Below are 23536 nucleotides of genomic sequence, written 5' to 3'. Positions count from 1 at the left end.
CGTCCTCCTATAGCTCCTCCCACCAGCCTCCACTGCATTTCATATGGTATGTACTAATTTGTGGATGTCCATCATCCCTTTCGTATAATATGTTATGAATTTCAATTCATACAATGTGTTACGAATTTCCAAAATGTATGATATGTTAAGAATTCCTATTTGTTTTAGCTAACGTTAGCTAGGTGGTTATTGCTAATGTTAGGTAGGGTACTAATGTTAGCTAGGCTAGGGGTTAAGGTTAGGAGTTAGGTTAAAGGGTTAAGATTAGGGGAAGGGTTAGCTAACATGCTAAGTAGTAGAAGTAGTAAGTAGTTTCAAAGTTGCTAATTAGCTAAAATGCTAAAGTTGTCCTTGATGAGATTCAAACACACAACCTTTGGGTTGCCAGATTGTCCAGTTATACACGCAACATCCCCTCGACCAACCACCCTATTGTGTAATCTTCTGTCTTATGTCACCATATCAGACAAAACATATCATACTAATTTGAGTGTCCCGGATATAGACTAACTATATTATGTCTAGTCTATGAGACCAGGCTGGTGCCGATGCTCGACATGCGTTGTTGTAACCAATATTAACATATCATTACAATTCATAATCTGCACTGACTAATTGTAGCTATGCTATAGGACTACTTATGCAATATGAAAATATAGGCTTATCTAATAGGCTACTCGAATGTTCTAGACTAAACTTTTAAAAAATAAAATTAGATTATCAAATGATGTGTTCTTAAGGGAAATTTGATTGCGGTCTTCCTGTGTAGAGGGAAATGGTGAAATATAGAAAGGTGTCATTATTATAATATAGGCCTATTTTATGACATATAAAAGTAAAACTAGGTTGAATAAATGATTTGATCCTTAATAAACAGGTGCATCATTGGATAGGCTACTCGTCCACTTCAACCCGCAGGTGAACAATTGCAGGTTGCGATTTTGTGGCAAGATAAATAATTTAGATTTATTGAAATAAATGTATTTTTTCCCAAAATGTTGGCATTGTTGTGTTTGGCCTATTATTAAATCAACTCCAACACAGAAATTATAAATGGCCATTGTGCAACATTTCCAACAGTTCCAAATCGCCAGATTATTCTTTACATTCTGCATTAGCGTTTTACGACTTCTCCCAAGGAATAATGCACTTTTATACACGATAAGTATGCGCAGAAGAGAACAAAACGAGCTAACGTTTCGGTTTAATTTGTGTGTCCTGGATTCTGGAAAGCCTGTGCGCGCGCTTAGTAAATGGAGCACTAAACGGCCTGAATTTGGCAACAGTGTTCCTCGATCACGGGGGGTCAACTATTCCTCTCCTACCCCCCAAAGTGCCAACGACACTGGCATTTATAAAGAAAAGTAGAAGTGCTGCACCTTTGCGCAGCGGCCGCCTTTAGCTGAAAGGTCCCCTCTGAGTGCACAAAGGCAGCTGCTGTAGGAACTGTTCAGTGCGAGAGACGAGCGCTGAGAGGCGTAATAAACAATCTCCGGCTAGCTACAGACAGGGACGCGGACTCGAAGTAGCTCCCCGGCCCAAGCCCGTAGTTTTACTCCGTGAAACCGGATTCCATCGTCAGGTTAAGACTTATACAGGTAAGAACTATTCTTAACACATTTATATTCGCCCTAAATGTCTGATCGAAGACCTGGAACGCGTTATGGAAGCGTAAAAGCCCTCGCCTTGGCTCCCCGAACGTGGTTGTTTTTGCAGAAAATGGCGTCATCCTTCTCTTGTTCTGCCTGTCCATGGAGGGGAGAGGAATTGGTTTCGGCGACTCAAACTCGCCCTTAAATAATATTTCCAGGAACTCAAATACGATGATAGTTACAACTAGATGTATTTATTCATATTTCATTGTTAAAATTAGATTTGTTGGTAAAATCTAGTCGTTATAAAGACGCGCAAAGCCGGAAGGGTCACCGGTCTGTGCGCCAAGCTGCTTCTTGGAAAAGGTGGCACAGAGCCGCAAAGCGCAGGGTTTTACATTCGTAATATCGTCCCCTCGGGAGAGTCTTTACAAAGCCAAATATCTGAGAGTGGTTTAGGGATTTCCCTCCGATGGTGATGGATGTGTTTATGTGAGTGTTGTACGTTCTCTTTGTATTTATTTTGTCTGGGTTAGCCCGTTTTTACGCCGCACTCCCCTGCCATGCTGCAATATGTAGAAGGGGCCTCTCTTTTACGGCTTGAAAGGTGCATTTTGTACTTGGCTTCTGCTTTGATCAAGTTAAGCTGGTCTTTTGTTGCTCAAAATACTGGCGTTTTGAGGCTGACAATATAACCGTGTAAAGGAGATTTTCGGGGATAATGGGGCAATGCAAATCGTGCCATGAGAACGGCAAACTGCCCTGCGCCCTGGCTCCCAGATTGCCAATGAGGACAGACTGAATCAAATGGTCTTTTGGACAATCACGTAGTTAGCACAAAACTGGGGAAGTCCAGTGCTACGCAACGATGTGGTGCTTTGCTCATATCTATGGAAGCCCATTGACACTATGTCAACAGGCCTACTATCTCAAAATTCAGCTAAGTCAAAAACAATGTTGATACTATCTCAAAATGTTCAGATACTAAGTCGAAATTTTGAGATGAGCCTACATAAATCAACATTTTGAGATACTAAGTTGACATTTTTAGATAGATCTCTAGGCCTATATAGGATATGTCCCCCCCCCCCCCCCCAAAAAAAAAAGTTGTGTTGTCACATACACTGGATAGGTGCAGTGAAATGTGTTGTTTTACAGGGTCAGCCATAGTAGTACAGCACCCCTGGAGCTCAAGGGCACATCGAATTTTCACCTTGTCGGCTTGGGTATTCAAACCAACGACCTTTCAGTTACTGGTCCAATGCTCTAACCACTAGGCAATGTGCTGCCCCATAGTGAGGAGCACAGAGTTTCTCCTGATCTGGTAGGCAAACCTAACTAGGTAAAACTCCAGTCCAAGTTGTAGGGTAGGACATAGTAATAAATGAAATATAAATGATGGGACCAGATTTGTTTCTAATCCGGTCATATGTTGTTTTTGTTTTTTACTCAGGGCCCTAGGGAGGACGAAACCATTGAAACCCTGTCAAAGTGCAGCAACCTTGTACTTGTTCATATTCATTATATATTTTTAAATAAACTAATGGGAAGTCCTTTACACAGGCAAAGAGACAACAATTGCAATTGGACAATAAAACTAACAGGGCTGAGCTTGCTTTATTCAGGGTTGCATCATGTAAGGCCTTTGCATTTGTAATTGAAGAGTTAATCAAACAGTATGTCATCACTGTTGTGTTGATTGATTCATTTCAATCAATAATTTTGAATTAAAAATGTCTAGGTAGCCTAACTAGCCAAAGTTTGAATATAAACCACATTTGTGCTGTAGTGGTGGTTGTTAGCTGTACCCACTGGGCACAGACGTCATTTCAACGTCTATTCCATGTTGATTCCACGTAATTTCACTCGAATTACGCGGAAACAACGTTTATTCAACCATTGTGTGCCCAGTGGGTAGGCTACCGTTGATCAGACTGAAGCACCAATGAATTGTGCACGAATTGACAAATCATGAGGCAAATCAGTCTAAACAACAGTAGGCTACTTTGTCCCATGTTTTCAATGTTTTTGGTTCAATGTTTTGTATTAAACCAAATCAAAAGTGGTGAGGCAAATACCAGCTGACCATTCCTTTGCTGGTGGCCCTTCTGTGCTGATCTCTGCAAAGTGGATAGATGGAAATCGCCACACAATGCTACAAATGAAGAAACATGTCCCATATGAACTCAGCAAAAAAAGAAACGTCCCCTTTTCAGGACCCTGTCTTTCAAAGCTAATTTGTAAAAATCCAAATAACTTCACAGATCTTCATTGTAAAGGGTTTTAACACTGTTTCCAATGCTTGTTCAATGAACCATAAACAATGAATGAACATGCACCTGTGGAACTGTCGTTAATACACTAACAGCTTACAGACGGTAGGCAATTAAAGTCACAGTTATGAAAACTTAGGACACTAAAGAGGCCTTTCTACTGACCCTGAAAAACACCAAAAGAAAGATGCCCAGGGTCGCTAATCATCTGCGTGAACGTGCCTGAGGCATGAGGGCTGCAGATGTGGCCAGGGCAATAAATTGTAATGTCCGTACTGTGAGAAGCCTAAGACAGCGCTACAGGGAGACAGGATGGACAGCTGATCGTCCTCGCAGTGGCAGACCATGTGTAACAACACCTGCACAGGATCGGTACATCCGAACATCACACCTGCAGGACAGGTACAGGATGGCAACAACAACTGCCGAGTTACACCAGAAACGCACAATCCCTCCATCAGTGCTCAGACTGTCCGCAATAGGCTGAAAGAGGCTGGACTGAGGGCCTGCAGGTCCTTACCAGACATCACCGGCAACAACGTCGCCTATGGGCACAAACCCACCGTCGCTGGACCAGACAGGACTGGCAAAAAGTGCTCTTCACTGACGAGTTGTGGTTTTGACTCACCAGGGGTGATGGTCAGATTTGCGTTTATCGTCAGAAGGAATTAGCATTACACCGAGGCCTGTACTCTGGAGCGGGATCGATTTGAAGGTGGAGGGTCCGTCATGGTCTGGGGCAGTGTGTCACAGCATCATCGGACTGAGCTTGTGTTACAGGGAAGACATCCTCCTCCCTCATGTGGTACCCTTCCTGGAGGCTCATCCTGACATGACCCTCCAGCATGACAATGCCACCATCCATACTGCTTGTTCTGTGAGTGATTTCCTGCAAGACAGGAATGTCAGTGTTCTGCCATGGCCAGCGAAGAGCCCGGATCTCAATCCCATTGAGCACGTCTGGGACCTGTTGGATCAGAGGGTGAGGGCTAGGGCCATTCCCCTCAGAAATGCCCGGGAACTTGCAGGTGCCTTGGTGGAAGAGTGGGGTAACATCTCACAACAAGAACTGGCAAATCTGGTGCAGTCCATGAGGAGATGCACTGCAGTTCTTAATGCAGCTGGTTGCCACACCAGATAATGACTGTTACTTTTGATTTGGCCCTCCCCCCTTTGTTCAGGGACACATTATTCAATTTCTGTTAGTCACATGTCTGTGGAACTTGTTCAGTTTATGTCTGTTGTTGAATCTTATGTTCATACAAATATTTACACATGTTAAGTTTGCTTAAAATGAACGCAGTTGACGTTTCTTTTTTTGCTGAGTTTATGTATGATCTACTATATCAAACTTTTAGGTAGTAGACGTTTAAAAAATGTTTGTTGGCTTGAATAGTTTTCCATATGTATCGACAGCTGCTGAAACCACCTGTGTTTCGCCACAATATTTTTGGGCGAACCTTTTGTAAATACTTGGGGACTTGGAGAAAAGAGCACACAATACAGTATTCATGCAGCCCTTTATCCGGGCGCTCGTATGGTCTATGTATGAATGCAGTCCCAAGTTCCACTCGCTGGCTGCCCTGCCCTCCTCTATCGTCAGCTGCATGCGTCCCAGCAGAACGTAGCCAAGTGCTGGCTACCATTGATCCATGTTTAGCGAAGTCACTATAAGTCGCTGTGTCATTTCGCGTATTGTGTTGATTGGGCCATCATATTCAAAACGTAACCATTTCCACACTGGCTACTGCACCCGTTCTCTCTCGTTGCACAATTTATGAAGTTGGGCTGGCGAGTTATGCAACGAATCCTAACATAATATGCTGGCTAGTGGCTACTGGCATCGCCACATCTCCCTGCACGGAAGGGAATGTTATAGTTTTAAATGCGGGGTGAATAGTCATCCAGCCACATTGAATTAGATCTGTCAAATTTGCAAATCACCAGTGGCATTTGCGTCACAGCCCGCGGCCCTCGCACGCCCATGGGATATGGAGTTGCTAATGGAGACTGCTACCCGTTGAAAGATAACTGTACACCAAAACGCTAACAATCAATGCGCACTCGCTAGTGGAGACGAGTTGGAGATGTTATGGAACAGTGTAGGCATCGTATTATGGTATTTTCTTTCACGGATTCGCAACATCTCTTCCTCATTGCGTGGAATGCGTAAGGGGATGGTGGCTGGCTGGCTCACATGGACTTTTGCTAATCAGTGAGAGCAGTTCACTTCGTCCTTCATGTTTGACAAGACACATTGTGGCCATTGTGGAGCCTCTGGTGTCGATATCTCGCGACTTCTCAAAATATGGATATAGTTTTTTCCACTGTATGGTAAACGTACATTTTGTTCGACCGTAAAGCTCTTACGAATAGCGCACACAATAAATACTCGATAATGAATCATAAAAATAAAGCATCCTTTCAGATTAAAGCGGGGGAAACGTACCATTTCTGGTTTCATCCCGAGTGGGGTGTATTACCCAACTGAACGTTTGGTTTTGTTATTGCGCCCCGTTGGGCACTGCGCATGTTAGTTACACTTGTCTAGGGTCATTTTCTGCTTTCAAACAAGAAGTAGTATTTCTGTTTTTTTCTCATTGACAAATGAAAATCATCTGAATGCATTTTAATTTGACAGTGTTTAGCTTGTGGAGATGAGGGATATATTTTGGTTATGATTTGAAAGTATAGGCCTAAACAGTGCCCATTTTAAGGAGACTAGCCGATGGCAAAATAAAGCATGCCTATATAATGCTATTGTTATGTATATTTTTGGTCTAATTCTTCTTCAGATGAATTAAAATGACCAGGAGAGGGTTGCATAACTGAATGTAAAACATCCAAGCCCAGCCTATTGTTATTGTTAGACAGGATTTAGATTGATAAAGTTGACAATCACTCACTATAAGGGCAGACTTGCATTATGGTGAGCTGGTGGTCTGTCTAGTCTAGTGGGTGTGTTTATGGGGGCAGCAGCCCGTCTCCATGTGAGGTTATGGTGTGCTGGTGGTCTGTCTAGTCTAGTGGGTGTGTTTATGGGGGCAGCAGCCCATCTCCATGTGAGGTTATGGTGTGCTGGTGGTCTGTCTAGTCTAGTGGGTGTGTTTATGGGGGCAGCAGCCCGTCTCCATGTGAGGTTATGGTGTGCTGGTGGTCTGTCTAGTCTAGTGGGTGTGTTTATGGGGGCAGCAGCCCGTCTCCATGTGAGGTTATGGTGTGCTGGTGGTCTGTCTAGTCTAGTGGGTGTGTTTATGGGGGCAGCAGCCAGTCTCTATGTGAGGTTATGGTGTGCTGGTGGTCTGTCTAGTCTAGTGGGTGTGTTTATGGGGGCAGCAGCCAGGCTCCATGTGAGGTTATGGTGTGCTGGTGGTCTGTCTAGTCTAAAGGGTGTGTTTATGGGGGCAGCAGCTAGTCTCCATGTGAGGTTATGGTGTGCTGGTGGTCTGTCTAGTCTAGAGGGTGTGTTTATGGGGGCAGCAGCCAGTCTCCATGTGAGGTTATGGTGTGCTGGTGGTCTGTCTAGTCTAGAGGGTGTGTTTATGGGGGCAGCAGCCAGTCTCCATGTGAGGTTATGGTGTGCTGGTGGTCTGTCTAGTCTAGTGGGTGTGTTTATGGGGGCAGCAGCCCGTCTCCATGTGAGGTTATGGTGTGCTGGTGGTCTGTCTAGTCTAGTGGGTGTGTTTATGGGGGCAGCAGCCAGTCTCCATGTGAGGTTATGGTGTGCTGGTGGTCTGTCTAGTCTAGTGGGTGTGTTTATGGGGGCAGCAGCCAGTCTCCATGTGAGGTTATGGTGTGCTGGTGGTCTGTCTAGTCTAGTGGGTGTGTTTATGGGGGCAGCAGCCTGTCTCCATGTGAGGTTATGGTGTGCTGGTGGTCTGTCTAGTCTAGTGGGTGTGTTTATGGGGGCAGCAGCCAGTCTCCATGTGAGGTTATGGTGTGATGGTGGTCTGTTTAGTCTAGTGGGTGTGTTTATGGGGGCAACAGCCAGTCTCCATGTGAGGTTATGGTGTCTCACACGGATTACAACGTGAACAGAAGCATCCCGTCTTTATTCCAGCACTTATAAACTCATCCCTTTACACACACAGAAATAATTGCTGTGAACTTTTCCGTAATTTCTTCATTCAATTATTTTCACTTCCTACTGCCTAGCAGGAGTCTTGTGCAGGTGTGAGTTCAGTACTTTGACAGCAGTGTACATTTTTATTAAGCAACGTTAAAGGGGCAATCTGCAGTTCAAATAATGACAAATCAATGACCCCCGCCACTGATTTGGTAAATAGCTTAGGGATGGGGGTGGAGAAATGTAACCACTCTTAAAATCACAAACAGAGCTATGGGTGCAAGGCTTGACCATCCATGAGAACATAATTAAAAAAAGTTTTAAACATGTTTTGAGGCAATACAGTGTTTGTCTACAAATCATTGTTTACTAGCAAAGGAGTAAAACAAGCTTATATTTGGGGTTCTGATGGGGTAAGACAATTCGGCTAACTTATGCGGCATTTATGAGTTATATTCTTCAAGAATCAATGGGACGGTTGCATGTCATGAATTTAAAAGTTTTAAAAAATGGATGTAGCAATCACAGATTTACCCTTTAAATGACACTCTTGTGAGTTTGTTCCGTTTAGCAGTGTATGTCTCCACAGGCCCACTGATAAATACTCATACTACCTGAGTAGGAACAACTACTTCTGTCTCTGTCTCCATGGAAACACTTGAACGTGTTACCAAGTCTTCATCATCAGGTCACCTCTCTGATGATAGCTGCACGTTTTCTGATTGAGCCTCACAACATGCACTCAGAGAGCATTACCACTGAACTCTTCATTGAACGTGCTCTTTTATTTCTCCCCGCTCTGAAACGGCGATGACCATCTTCCTCCCTATGAACTAGGCTAGGTTTGGAAGAATAGAAATCTGAAAACGAGGTTTGATCTTGTCTGTGCAAATTGAGGACAGGTACAGCGACTTAACCAAAACATTTGCAAAGTGCCTAACAGTAACCTAAAGTGAGTCAGCAAAGCACTAGCATAGTGACCAGGGAAAACTACCTGAAAGGAAGAAACTTTGAGAGGAACCAGACTCACGACAGGGGGGTTTGACTCTTCAGGCAGTAGTGCTAGAATAGAATAGTTACTGTGGCATCTTCTTTGATGACTTCCAAAACATGGACTTTGTCACCATCTGGTGACCAATACGTGGTACAGTCAGAGACGGTACCGTAAATCAACTTCACAGTGCATTGAACATATAATGTGTGGGTGGGTATATGGGTTGGGCAGTCTCTGATAGAGGCACACACATGCTCTTTTCTTTGAATAATGAACTCAGAAAAAAAAGAAACGTCCTCTCACTGTCAACTGCGTTTATTTTCAGCAAACTTAACGTGTGTAAATATTTGTATGAACATAACAAGATTCAACATCTGAGACATAAACTGAACAAGTTCCACAGACATGTGACTAACAGAAATGGAAAATGTGTCCCTGCACAAAGGGGGGGGGGGGGGGGGGGGGGGGTGTCAAAATCAAAAGTAACAGTCAGTATCTGGTGTGGCCATCAGCTGCATTAAGAACTGCAGTGCATCTTCTCATGGACTGCACCAGATTTGCCAGTTCTTGCTGTGAGATGTTACCCCACTCTTCCACCAAGGCACCTGCAAGTTCACTGTCAACTGCGTTTATTTTCAGCAAACTTAACGTGTGTAAATATTTGTATGAACATAACAAGATTCAACATCTGAGACATAAACTGAACAAGTTCCACAGACATGTGACTAACAGAAATGGAATAATGTGTCCCTGAACAGGGGGGGGTAACAGTCAGTATCTGGTGGGGCCATCAACTGCACTGCATCTTCTCATGGACTGCACCAGATTTGCCAGTTCTTGCTGTGAGATGTTACCCCACTCTTCCACCAGGGCATGTGCAAGTTCCCGGACATTTCTGGGGGGAATGGCCCTAGCCCTCACCCTCTGATCCAACAGGTTCCAGACGTGCTCAATGGGATTGAGATCCGGGCTCTTCGCTGACCATGGCAGAACACTGACATTCCTGTCTTGCAGGAAATCACTCACAGAACAAGCAGTATGGATGGTGGCATTGTCATGCTGGAGGGTCATGTCAGGATGAGCCTGCAGGAAGGGTACCACATGAGGGTGGAGGATGTCTTCCATGTAATGCACAGCGTTGAGATTGCCTGCAATGACAACAAGCTCAGTTCGATGATGCTGTGACACACCGCCCCAGACCATGACGGCCCCTCCACCCCCAAATCAATCCCGCTCCAGAGTACAGGCCTCTGTGTAACGCTCATTCCTTCGACGATAAACGTGAATCCGACCATCACCCTTGGTCAGACAAAACCGCGACTCGTCAGTGAAGAGCACTTTTTGCCAGTCCTGTTTTGTCCAGTGACGGTAGGTTTGTCTGGTGAGGACCTGCCTTACAACAGGCCTACAAGCCCTCAGTCCAGCCTCTCTCAGCCTATTGCAGACAGTATGAGCACTGATGGAGGGATTGTGCGTTCCTGGTGTAACTCGGGCAGTTGTTGTTGTCATCCTGTACCTGTCCCGCAGGTGTGATGTTCGGATGTACCGATCCTGTGCAGGTGTTGTTACACGTGGTCTGCCACTGCAAGGACGATCAGCTGTCCACCCTGTCTCCCCGTAGCGCTGTCTTAGGCGTCTCACAGTACGGACATTGCAATTTATTGCCCTGGTCACATCTGCAGTCCTCATGCCTAAGGCACGTTCAAGCACATGAGCAGGGACCCTGGGCATCTTTCTTTTGGTGTTTTTCAGAGTCCGTTGAAAGGCCTCTTTAGTGTCCTAGGTTTTCATAACTGTGACCTTAATTGCCTACCGTCTGTGACCTGTTAGTGTCTTAACAAAAGTTCCACAGGTGCATGTTCATTAATTATTTATGGTTCATTGAACAAGTATGGGAAACAGTGTTTAAAACCTTTACAATGAAGATTTTTATGATTTATCCTTGAAAGTTTCTTTTTTTGCTGAGTTTACATGAAGATTTGAAAGTGTGCTGACAGTCAGGCAGGTGTCTCCTCAGGCAGGTCTCTCCTGAGACTTACAGTGCCTTCAGGAAGTATTCACACCCCCCTTTACTTTTTCCTACACTTTGTTGTTACGAAGTGGGATTAACATGGATTTAATTGTCATTTGTTTTGGTCAACGGTCTACACAAAATACTCATGTCAAAGTGGTCGAAAAATTCAAACATTTATTAAAAATGAAACACTAATATAACATTAATAGATAAGTATTCAACCCCCTGAGTCAATATATGTTATAAACACCTTTGGCAGTAATTACAGCTGTGAGTCTTTTGGGGTCTCTAAGAGCTTTGCACAGCTGGATTGTATAGTATTAACCCATTTGACTTTTTAAAAATTATTCAAGCTCTATCAAGTTAGTTGTTGATCATTGCTAGACCACCATTGTCAAGTCTTGCCATATATTTTCAAGTTGATGTAACAATATTCATAGGTGGAAGAAGGTGAAGAGCGTGGTACGTGTTCATGGTAAATTTAATAAAGAAACTGAACACTAAAACAACAAAGCGGGAAAAACCAAAACAGTTCTGCCTGGTGCAGACACACAAAGACAGAAAACAACTACCCACAACTCAAGGGTGAAACCAGGCTGCCTAAGTATGGTTCTCAATCAGAGACAACGATTGACAGCTGCCTCTGATTGGGAACCATACCAGGCCAAACACATAGAAATACAAACATAGAACAAAACATAGAATGCCCACCCCAACTCACGCCCTGACCAACCTAAAATAGAGACATAAAAAAAGGAACTAAGGTCAGGACGTGACAGTTGATTTGAATTGAAAACTGTAACTAAGCCACTCATGAGCATCTTGGTAAGCAACTCTGGTGTAGATTTGGCCTGTTTTAGATTATTGCCCTTCTGAAAGGTTCATTCGTCTCCCTATGTCTGGTGGAAAGCAGACCGAAGATTTTTCCCGTGCCTAGCTGTATTCTGTTTCTTTTTAACCTAGTCTTTGCCAATGACAAGCACCACCATGCTTGAAAATATGAAGAGTGGTATGTGGTGTGTTGGATTTCCCCCAAACATAACGCTTAACAATAAGTTAATTTCATTGCCACATGTTTTGCAGTATTACTTTAGTGCCTTGATGCAAATAGGATACAGGTTTTGGAATATTTGTATTCTGTACAGCCTTCCTTCTTTTCACTCTGTCATTTAGGTTACTATTGTGGAGTAACTACAATGTTGTTGATCCATCCTCAGTTCTCTCAAATCACAACCATTAAACTGTTTTAAAATCACCATCAGCCTCATGGTGAAATCCTCTCAGGCAACTGAGTTAGGAAGGATGCCTTTATCTTTGTAGTGACTGGGTGTAATTATACAGTGTCTTGCAAAAGTATTCACACCCCCTTGGTATTTTTGCTATTTTGTTGCATTACAACCTGTAATTTAAATAGATTTTTATTTAGATTTCATGTAATGGACATACACAAAATATTCAAAATTGGTGAAGCCAGAAAAAAAAAAACTTGTTTTAAAACATTCAAAACTGAAAAATGGTGTGTGCATATGTATTTGCCCCCTTTGCTATGAAGCCCTTAAATAAGATCTGGTGCACCCAATTACCTCCAGAAGTCACATAATTAGTTAGATTTCACACAGGTGGACTTAAGTGTCACATGATCTCAGTATATATACACCTGTTCTGAAAGGCCCCAGAGTCTGCAACACCACGAAGCAAGGGGCACCACCAAGCAAGCGGCACCATGAAGACCAAGGAGCTCTTCAAACAGGCCAGGAACAAAGTTGTGGAGAAGTACAGATCAAGGTTGAGTTATAAAAAAATATCACAAACTTTGAACATCCCACAGAGCACCATTAAATCCATTATAAAAAATGGAAAGATTATGGCACCAGAACAAACCTGCCAAGAGATGGCCGCCCACAAAAACTCACGGACCAGGCAAAGAGGGCATTAATCAGAGAGGTAACAAAGAGACCAAAGATAACCCTGAAGGGGAGCTGCAAAGCTCCACAGCGGAGATTGAAGTATCTGTCCATAGGACTACTTTAAGATGTACACTCCACAGAGCTGGGTTTTATAGAAGAGTGGCCAGAAAAATAGCCATTGCTTAAAGAAAAAAATAAGCAAACACGTTTGGTGTTTGCCAAAAGGCATGTGGGAGACTCCCCAAACATATGGAAGAACGTACTCTGGTCAGATTGAGCTTTTTGGCCATCTAGGAAAACGCTATGTCTGGCGCAAACCCAACACCTCGCATCACCCTGAGAACACCATCCCCACAGTGAAACATGGTGATGGCAGCATCATGCTTTGGGATGTATTTCATCGGCAGGGACTGGGAAACTGGTCAGAATTGAAGGAATAATGGATGGTGCTAAACACAGGGAAATTCTTGAGGGGAAACCTGTTTCAGTCTTCCAGAGATTTGAGACTGGGACGAAGGTTCACCTTCCAGCAGAACAATGACCCTAAGCATACTGCTAAAGCAACACTCGAGTGGTTTAAGGGGAAAACATTTAAATGTCTTGGAATGGCCTAGTCAAAGCCCAGACCTCAATCCAATTGAGAATCTGTGGTATGGCTTAAAGACTGCTGTACACCAGCAGAACCCATCCAACTTGAAGGAGATGGAGCAGTTTTGCCTTGAAGAATGGGCAAAAATCCCAGTGGCTAGATGTGCCACGCTTATAGAGACATACCCCAAGAGACTTGCAGCTGTTATTGCTGCAAATGTGGCTCTACAAAGTATTGACTTTGGGTGGGTGAATAGTTATGCACGCTCAAGTTTTCAGTTTTTTGTCTTATTTCTTGTCTGTTTCACAATAAAAAATATTTTGCATCTTCAAAGTGGTAGGCATGTTGTTTAAATCAAATGATACAACCCCCCCCAAATCTATTTTAAATCCAGGTTGTAAGGCAACAAAATAGGAAAAATGCCAAGGGGGGTGAATACTTTCGCAAGCCGCTGTATACCATTCAAAGCCTAATTGAATAATTTCACTATATTCAGCATCTGTTTATTTTGACACATCTAGCAATCGGTGCCCTTCTTTGTGAGGCATTGGAAAACCTCTGTGGTCTTTGTGGTTAAATCTGTGCTTGAAATTCAATGCTCCATCGAGGGACTTATCTGTAAAGGATGAGGTAGTCATTTAAAAATCATGTTAACCACTATTATTGAACACAGAATGAGTCCATGCAACTTATTATGTGACTTGTTGAGCACATTTTGACTTCTGAACTTATTTAGACTTGCCATGACAAAAGGGTTGAATACTTTTGGGGTACTTTTGGGGTATTGTGTGTGTGTGTGTGTGTGTGTGTGTGTGTGTGTCAGTGACACAATTTCAATTGTCTCAATTCAAAATTCAGGCTGTAACACAACAAAAAGGGGAACCAATACTTTCTGAAGGCACTGTACATACAGAAAGCCAATCTCTCACTGGACCATCAAGAGACTGATTGGTACAGTAAAACCCCATTTCTTATTTCCTCTGAGGTCGTCAGAGACCTCATTAGTTTGGTCAGTTGTATGTCTGTGGTTAGGGTAGGAGGAGCCATGGCTCAGGCATCCCCCCCTCTCCGAGGGAGGAAGAGAGAGAGAGAAGAGTCCCTTATCTCCGACAGCCTAGTGTGAGAGCGAGAGAGAAAGTGTTTTAGCTGGGTGTGCTGGGAAGCATCTCCATCACCCTGGAGAGAGAAACCGAGAGACAGACAGGCGAGTCTTACCCCGCCAGTAGTGTAACCACCACCCACCCTTATCAGACCCAGCCAAACAATGCCACACCACCCACCCTTATCAGACCCAGCCAAACAATGCCACACGACACAGCAGGTGTCTAGATCAGCAACAGCACCGCTGATCAAATAGTGCTTGGCATAATGAGTCATTAGATATATTTTACTCAGACCAATAATGCCGCTGTAGAAGCAGTTCCGTAGTGCCATATACAGTATTTCTGTGGCTCTCCTATATAAGTATGGTTCTCCAATAACACTTGCTGGTGTTACATAGGCTAGTCATAGAGTGTCTGTAGATGTACAGGTAACCGCCAAAATAAAGGAAACACCAACATAAAAGTGTCTTATTAGGGCGTTGGGCTGCCAGAACAGCTTTAATACGCATTGGCATAGATTCTATAAATGTCTGGATCTTTATTGGAGGGATGCGATGCCGGTGTTACACATATACTTTGTATCCCTCATTTACTTAAGTGTTTCCTTTATTTTGGCAGTTACGTGTCCCTCTTTTCCCAACTCCGCACCCCATACCCTCTGTCTCAGTGTTTCCCTGACCATCGTATAGCCCAGGGGTGTCTGTGAGGTTTAAAAGGTAAACCTCACCATTCTCTGTCTGCCTGTCTGTCTGTCAGAGTTCCAGCAGGATGGAGGTGGAGATGGAGGAGATCCCCCAGGACGAGCCCCAACCTGAGCCTGAGAGCCATGTTACCAGAGACCAGAGCTGCCAGACAGACGAGCCACAGCCCAGCAGCCCTAACCCAATGACTGACCTTAACCCTGGCCCCGACGCAGCCCCCAGGACACCAGGTAAGACTGCCCGCTTGTCTACACCAACCCATCCTTAGTTTGATTGAAGTCCTTAAAACATACTGCGGAGCACTAGTGAAAGGTGCTATATAGATAAAATATATATATATTCATTCATTGTTGGTCAGTCTGTCCTGCCTGAGGAGAGGAGAGTGGCATGACAGAGGAGAGTGGCATGACAGAGGAGAGTGGCATGACAGAGGAGAGTGGCATGACAGAGGAGAGTGGCATGACAGAGGAGAGTGGCATGACAGAGGAGAGTGACGTGACCTGACAGAGGAGAGTGACATGACAGAGGAGAGGAGAGTGACATGACAGAGGAGAGGAGAGTGACATGACAGAGGAGAGGAGAGTGACATGACAGAGGAGAGGAGAGTGACATGACAGGAGAGGAGAGTGACATGACAGGAGAGGAGAGTGACATGACAGGAGAGGAGAGTGACATGACAGGAGAGGAGAGTGACATGACAGGAGAGGAGAGTGACATGACAGAGGAGAGGAGAGGAGCGTGACAGAGGAGAGGAGAGTGACGTGACAGAGGAGAGGAGAGTTACATGACAGGAGAGGAGAGGAGAGTGACATGACAGGAGAGGAGAGGAGAGTGACATGACAGGAGAGGAGAGGAGAGTGACATGACAGAGGAGAGGAGAGTGACATGACAGAGGAGAGGAGAGTGACATGACAGGAGAGGAGAGTGACATGACAGAGGAGAGGAGAGTGACATGACAGGAGAGGAGAGTGACATGACAGAGGAGAGGAGAGTGACATGACAGAGGAGAGTGACATGACAGGAGAGGAGAGGAGAGTGACATGACAGAGGAGAGGAGAGTGACATGACAGAGGAGAGGAGAGTGACATGACAGAGGAGAGGAGAGTGACATGACAGAGGAGAGGAGAGTGACATAGGAGAGGAGAGTGACATGACAGAGGAGAGGAGAGTGACATGACAGAGGAGAGGTGAGTGACATGACAGAGGAGAGGAGAGTGACATGACAGAGGAGAGGAGAGTGACATGACAGAAGAGAGGAGAGTGACATGACAGAGGAGAGGAGAGTGACGTGACAGAGGAGAGGAGAGTGACGTGACAGAGGAGAGGAGAGTGACGTGACAGAGGAGAGGAGAGTGACGTGACAGAGGAGAGGAGAGTGACGTGACAGAGGAGAGGAGAGTGACGTGACATGACAGAGGAGAGGAGAGTGACGTGACATGACAGAGGAGAGTGACGTGACATGACAGAGGAGAGGAGAGTGACGTGACATGACAGAGGAGAGGAGAGTGACGTGACATGACAGAGGAGAGGAGAGTGACGTGACATGACAGAGGAGAGGAGAGTGACATGACAGAGGAGAGGAGAGTGACATGACAGGAGAGGAGCGTGACATGACAGAGGAGAGTGACATGACAGAGGAGAGGAGAGTGACATGACAGGAGAGGAGAGTGACATGACAGAGGAGAGGAGAGTGACATGACAGAGGAGAGTGACATGACAGAGGAGAGTGACATGACAGAGGAGAGGAGAGTGACATGACAGAGGAGAGTGACATGGAGAGGAGAGGAGAGTGACATGACAGAGGAGAGGAGCGTGACATGACAGAGGAGAGGAGAGGAGCGTGACTTGACAGAGGAGAGAGGAGCGTGGCATGACAGAGGAGAGTGACATGACAGAGGAGAGGAGAGTGACATGACAGAGGAGAGGAGAGTGACATGACAGAGGAGAGGAGAGGAGCGTGACATGACAGAGGAGAGGAGCGTGACATGACAGAGGAGAGGAGAGTGACATGACAGAGGAGAGGAGAGTGACATGACAGGAGAGGAGAGTGACATGACAGGAGAGGAGAGTGACATGACAGAGGAGAGTGTCATGGCAGGAGAGTGGCTGAGGAGAGGTATCTGCAGAAAGAATGAGGTGTCAGCTATGACATGACACCGTGACTTTGAAGAAATCTCTTTTGGTTAGTGAACTACAGTAAATGAAGTGGATTTGTACTACACATAATTATGCATAACAATGTTGTTGTCTTCATGGTGATGTATCCTAGTTACACAAAGGTATAAACTTTTTATAGTTGGGTACACTGGATATTATTCAATGTATGTAGTTCTGTCCTTGAGCTGTTCTTGTCTAATGATGTTCTGTATTATGTCATTCTGAAGTGTATGTTTCATGTTTTGTGTTGGACCCCAGGAAGAGTAGCTGCTGCTTTTGCAACAGCTAATGGGGATCCTAATAAAACAACAAATTATTTTAATGAGCTCCGCCCCAAACAAGATCAAATTAGGTTGGACCGGACCAAATATGAAACAATAGACATCTATCTTTCACAAGTTTGGACATCAAAGTACAACACAGTAGAGTACAGCAAACTTCAGTACAGTAGAGTATAGTACAGTACAATAGAGTTCAGTACCGTATAGTACAGCACAGTATATTAGTGTACTCAACTCTAGTGTGGTCTACTGTGTACTGTACTGAATTCTAATGGGCCGAATCAAGGCCGGTCGGGACCGGACCAAAAATCAATGGACGTTGAAATTAAAGCCAGTCCGGAACGTATGAAACAACGATGTCTGTGCACACTGAAATCAAGCCCAGGGCGAACTGACCAAATGTCAAATACTTTTCAATGTCTTTGGACATCCGGATGCTGGTTACAGTAAACGGACAGAAAGGGGCTCGTGGGTAGGTGTCTCGGAGAGATTACAGTAGTAAACGGACAGAAAGGGGCTCGTGGGTAGGTGTCTCGGAGAGATTACAGTAAACGGACAGAAAGGGGCTCGTGGGTAGGTGTCTCGGAGAGAATACAGTAAACGGACAGAAAGGGGCTCGTGGGTAGGTGTCTCGGAGAGATTACAGTAGTAAACGGACAGAAAGGGGCTCGTGGGTAGGTGTCTCGGAGAGATTGCAGTAAATGGACAGAAAGGGGCTCGTGGGTAGGTGTCTCGGAGAGATTACAGTAAACGGACAGAAAGGGGCTCGTGGGTAGGTGTCTCGGAGAGAATACAGTAAACGGACAGAAAGGGGCTCGTGGGTAGGTGTCTCGGAAAGATTACAGTAGTAAACGGACAGAAAGGGGCTTGTGGGTAGGTGTCTCGGAGAGATTACAGTAAACGGACAGAAAGGGGCTCGTGGGTAGGTGTCTCGGAGAGAATACAGTAAACGGACAGAAAGGGGCTCGTGGGTAGGTGTCTCGGAGAGATTACAGTAGTAAACGGACAGAAAGGGGCGTGTGGGTAGGTGTCTCGGAGAGATTACAGTAAACGGACAGAAAGGGGCTCGTGGGTAGGTGTCTCGGAGAGAATACAGTAAACGGACAGAAAGGGGCTCGTGGGTAGGTGTCTCGGAGAGATTACAGTAGTAAACGGACAGAAAGGGGCTCGTGGGTAGGTGTCTCGGAGAGATTGCAGTAAATGGACAGAAAGGGGCTCGTGGGTAGGTGTCTCGGAGAGATTACAGTAAACGGCCAGAAAGGGGCTTGTGGGTAGGTGTCTCGGAGAGAATACAGTAAACGGACAGAAAGGGGCTCGTGGGTAGGTGTCTCGGAGAGATTACAGTAGTAAACGGACAGAAAGGGGCTCGTGGGTAGGTGTCTCGGAGAGATTGCAGTAAATAGACAGAAAGGGGCTCGTGGGTAGGTGTCTCGGAGAGATTGCAGTAAATGGACAGAAAGGGGCTCGTGGGTAGGTGTCTCGGAGAGATTACATTAATGAGAGAGAGACCAGAATGTTTTTTTAATAATATTTTAAATATAGGCCCCAATAACTGGAGGAAACATGTGAAATATCTGTTTTAATCAGCTTTGTCTATTGCATAAAACTGTCCCACGTACATTTCCTGTTTGTCCGGCTCTAGCAGGGTGGAAGGGGTGAACTGGGGTGTATTCATTACGGAAATCGTAAAGAACCAAACTAATGCATACAGAGCAAACGGAACGAAACGAGGAGGGACCTGCCTGAATTATTCCAATAGAAACTCTCGTTTGGAGCAAACGGTTTCTGTTGCAAAACATTTTGCAACAGAAAGGGCGTAATGATTACTCTCCTGTGTTTGGTGCTGGCTGTGTCGGCGCGCTTGATTGGTCACCATCTGACCACAGGCTGTAGGGGGGGTCGGATTAAACCAGCACGCCCTGAGGGGCGGGGGAGGGGCCTACACGCACACACACTGTGACTCTCATTGACTCACACGTTGCTCACACCACAGTCATTGTATAGGGGCTGCCACCACTTCTATTCTTATATGCCCAGGCTCTGGCAGCAAACCCATTCCAGTCACTTCCTATAGGAAATAGCCACTCTCTACACACACACACACACACACACACACACACACACACACACACACACACACACACACACACACACACACACACACACACACACACACACACACACACACACACACACACACACACTCCATGGCTGAGGGCAGAGTTGAAGTGTTGTATTGAAGTGTGTGATCTCTGCAGGGTACTGCGTGGAGCCAGGTGACCCTCCTCTGTTGCAGCAGCAGCTCCAGACCTCCAAGTCTGGCATCCAGCAGATCATAGAGGTCTTCCGTTCAGGTAACATATAGTCTTGCTACTCAGACAGCACGGAGGTCTTTTTAATTAGGAATCACGACGTAGTCATACATTTTGTTGTGAAACACGATTTCAAGTGCAACACTTAGCTTCGACTCTTTCAATGTTTGCCGGTCTGAATAAAAGTGACGATCGCTCCTCCACCAAACCAAATCTATTTAATTACACCTATCATATTCCTTCCGATCTGCAAACAACAAAGGGTTATAGGCTCTAGGAGTTGATAATCAATCAGTCCTATTTGTCCTGTCTGTATCAGCCAGTGATCGCTAACACTGCCCCCTGGTGTTGTCTATGTGTAGGTACTGCCCAGCTGAAGCACATGCTGCTGAATGAGGTGGACACCATCTTTGAGTGTAAGACATGTCGCAGCTTGTTCCGGGGCCTGCCCAACCTCATCACCCACAAAGAGTACTACTGCCTCACCAGACTGCCCAAGCCCGACGGTGCGTGGCTCTCTAAGGCTCTCTTGTTCTCTCTGTCTGTCGCTCTCCCTCTTTGTTGATGTTTGTCTCTCTCTCTCTGCCCACTTAATGCCTATCCTTGTCTCTTTTTTTCTGTCCCCCACTTCACTCACTCACTCACTCACTCACTCACTCACTCACAGTCTTCGTTGGTCTACACTCACTCTCTCTTTCTCTGTCTCTCTCTCTCTCCATCTCTGTCTCGCCACGTCTCTGTCTCTCCATGTCTCTGCTGTCTCTCCCCTCTCACTCTCTCTTTCTCTGTCTCTCCATGTCTCTGTCTCTCTCTGTCTCTCCATGTCTCTGTCTCACCACGTCTCTGTCTCTCCATGTCTCTGCTGTCTCTCCCCTCTCACTCTCTCTCTCTCTCTACTCTAACTGAATTCTCTTTCATGCTCCAGCCTCTTGTCTTTGATCCAGCCTAATTAGCCACTACTCTTCCGTTCTCTATGACTTCTGTCTATATCTGTCAATATCTAGAAAGGCAAGTCATCTAGGAAATCCTCTGTTCTCTCATCTGTGTATTGAACTAGGGATCATAAGACCATGTCTGTGAAACCACAAAGATACGTTCAATTGCTATTTAATGATATGGTTGAAACATGGTTGATGTTGCCACACTGTGCTCATTACATGTCATATTTGGAAACCGAAACAAAATAGTGTTTTTGTTTCTCCCTTTGGCAAGTTTGAAAACGTTCCTTCTCCCGGGAATGTTCCTTCTTAGTGTTGTTTACGTCTCTAGGCTCAATACGCATCACATTTGGGAGCAGGATGTTGGTGTCTGATTTGAAAGGCGTTCCTTTTCTAACGCCTCTCTCTTCCTCGTCCCTGACCCCTTAGATCCAGCGGGCGAGGGTGACAAGCAGAGCGGGGCCATGAAGGACCTCCTGGAGGCCATCTACCCCAGGAAGGACCGGCCGGACTACGTGATGCGCCTGGAGCCAATCCAGACCTCCAATAACGCTGTGTTCCAGTTCCTGTCCTCAGAGGAGGAGCTGGCCCACTTCCCCCGGGCTCCACACACCCCCGGAGGGACCCACACACACAGCCCTGAGCCCTGGGGGGAGCAGGGAGGGACGCCGGAGAATGGACAGACAGGGGAGGGGGAGGAGAGGAGGAGGAGTGACCAGGAGGAGGAGGAGGGAGGAGAGGAGGTGGCGCAGCCCGAGGAGGAGGGGTCTACGAGCGGGGTGGGTACATAGAGGAGAAAGCGCGCAAGCAGACACACGCTGGCACACACGCACTAACGCTCGCTATAATACTCTCTCTCTCTGTCTCTCTCTCCTTAGGTGGAGGACGTTACCATCTCGTGCTGCCTGTGTGGTAAGGACTTCAACTCTCGCCGCAGCATCCGCCGCCACTGTCGCAAGATGCACCAGACCAAGCTAGAGGAGCTCCGGAAGTTCACCGAGACGCGCACCGTTCCCATCAGCCTCCTCTCCATGGTCAAAGGTCGGTCTCGCCCCTTGCACACGCCCAGCGGCAAGTCCTGCCCCGTCTGCTTCAAGTCCTTCGCCACCAAGGCCAACGTGCGGCGCCATTTTGACGAGGTGCACCGCGGCCTGCGTCGGGACACCATCACGCCGGACATAGCCACGCGCCCTGGCCAGCCGCTATCTCTGGAGGCCACGCCGCCCCGCAAGAGCGCCAGCTCCTCCCCCGCGAGAGGTCACACCCCGAAGAGCGGAGGAGCCTCGGGGGCTACCACCCCTCAGCCCCCCAAAGCCTCCACCGCGGTGCCCCCTGCCCCTTCTCTCCTGGCATCGGCCCTGTACAACCTGGCCTCCTGCCGCTGTCTGCTCTGCAAGAGAAAGTACAGCTCCCAGGTCATGTTAAAGAGACACATGCGCATCGTCCACAAGATCTACAATCTCAAGAACGTTAGCTCCGTCTCCACGACCGCAACCACATCCACGGGGACCAACAACAGCAAAACAGCCACCAACACTGACAGCACCCCTAGCAACAGCTTGAGCATGAAGGAGGAGGCGGTTGAATCCTGGGACGACCCTGACTCCAGCCCCGCCTCGTCGCCTGGCGACACGGACCGGAAGGACACGGACAGGAAGGGTGTCACCATGGCAACCAAGTCAGGTCAAAAGATCAAAGAGGAAGAGGGTGGGAGCAGCCCCAAGACATCAACTCGTTCCACTTCCATCAACAGCACCGGTGGTACTAGTAGTGGCAGTGGAACTCTGGGGAGACCCCCTCAGAAGCTCTCGGTGGGGTTTGACTTCAAGCAGCTGTTCTGCAAGCTTTGCAAACGTCAGTTCAGCTCGCGCCAGAACCTCACCAAGCACATCGAGCTGCACACGGACGGCACGGACATCTTCATCAAGTTCTACCGCTGCCCGCTCTGCCGCTACGAGTCCCGGCGCAAGCGCGACGTCCTGCGTCACGTGACGGTGGTGCACAAGAAGTCGACGGGCTACCTGGCCAAGATCGTGCCCAAGCTGGAGTCGCGTGCGGTCAAGCGGCCGGCTGAGGTGGTCCTCAACTCTGCCCCCAATGCCAACAACAACAAGAGAGGAGGAACAACAGTCAAGGAGGAGGTGAACGGGTGCCACTCGGCCCCCTCTCCCCCTACGCCCCCAGTCACACGCAAACAGGAGCTCCTCAACTCCTCCTCCTACCCAGTCACACGCAAACAGGACCTCCTCTCCTCCTCCACTCCGGTCACTCGCAACCAGGAGAGACAGGAGAGGCAGCAGGAGGCCCGAACCGGGTCACCTGTCTCCCGTAAGAACGACAAACAACACCCCGACACCCCTGCCCCGACGCCGCCCCACACACGTCGCCATGACGCCCACCAGGAGAGCAGCAGCAGTAGTACAGAGGTGCGTGTCACCAAGAACTTCTCGCTCCACTCGTGTGACGTGTGCGGCCGGGCCTTCGCCAAGAAACTCTACCTGGAGTCCCATAAGAGGAGCCACCGGAACGCCACGCCACCGGTCAGCACGCCGCCCAGCGGCGCCAGGGCTAAGGGGGTCAGCACTCGGTCCAAGGCAATGCTCTGGTGA

General features: G+C 46.8%; 1 protein-coding gene across 1 annotated transcript; it reads left to right on the top strand.

Moving 5' to 3' along the window:
- The first annotated feature begins 1509 nt into the window (after window positions 1–1509).
- On the top strand, window positions 1510–23536 carry LOC139379349 (zinc finger protein 800-like). The gene is made up of 6 exons (XM_071122157.1): window positions 1510–1598; window positions 15295–15469; window positions 19936–20031; window positions 20352–20495; window positions 21357–21706; window positions 21806–23536. Exons 2-6 carry the CDS (start codon window positions 15307–15309, stop codon window positions 23534–23536), a joined length of 2484 nt encoding a protein of 827 aa, XP_070978258.1. The 5' UTR covers window positions 1510–1598; window positions 15295–15306.

Source organism: Oncorhynchus clarkii, chromosome 21 (assembly GCF_045791955.1).
Source record: "Oncorhynchus clarkii lewisi isolate Uvic-CL-2024 chromosome 21, UVic_Ocla_1.0, whole genome shotgun sequence".
Taxonomy (NCBI): domain Eukaryota; kingdom Metazoa; phylum Chordata; class Actinopteri; order Salmoniformes; family Salmonidae; genus Oncorhynchus; species Oncorhynchus clarkii.
The sequence above is the reverse complement of the archived record's forward strand: the minus strand, read 5'-3'. Positions and strand labels throughout refer to the sequence as shown.

Excerpts from the sequence above, each read along its gene's own strand:
- LOC139379349 (XM_071122157.1), top strand. The coding sequence starts at position 15,307 with ATGGAGGTGGAGATGGAGGAGATCCCCCAGGACGAGCCCCAACCTGAG. Across the intron at positions 20,496-21,356 it reads CAGACTGCCCAAGCCCGACG|ATCCAGCGGGCGAGGGTGAC; the intron begins GTGCGTGGCTCT and ends CTGACCCCTTAG. Across the intron at positions 21,707-21,805 it reads AGGAGGGGTCTACGAGCGGG|GTGGAGGACGTTACCATCTC; the intron begins GTGGGTACATAG and ends CTCTCTCCTTAG.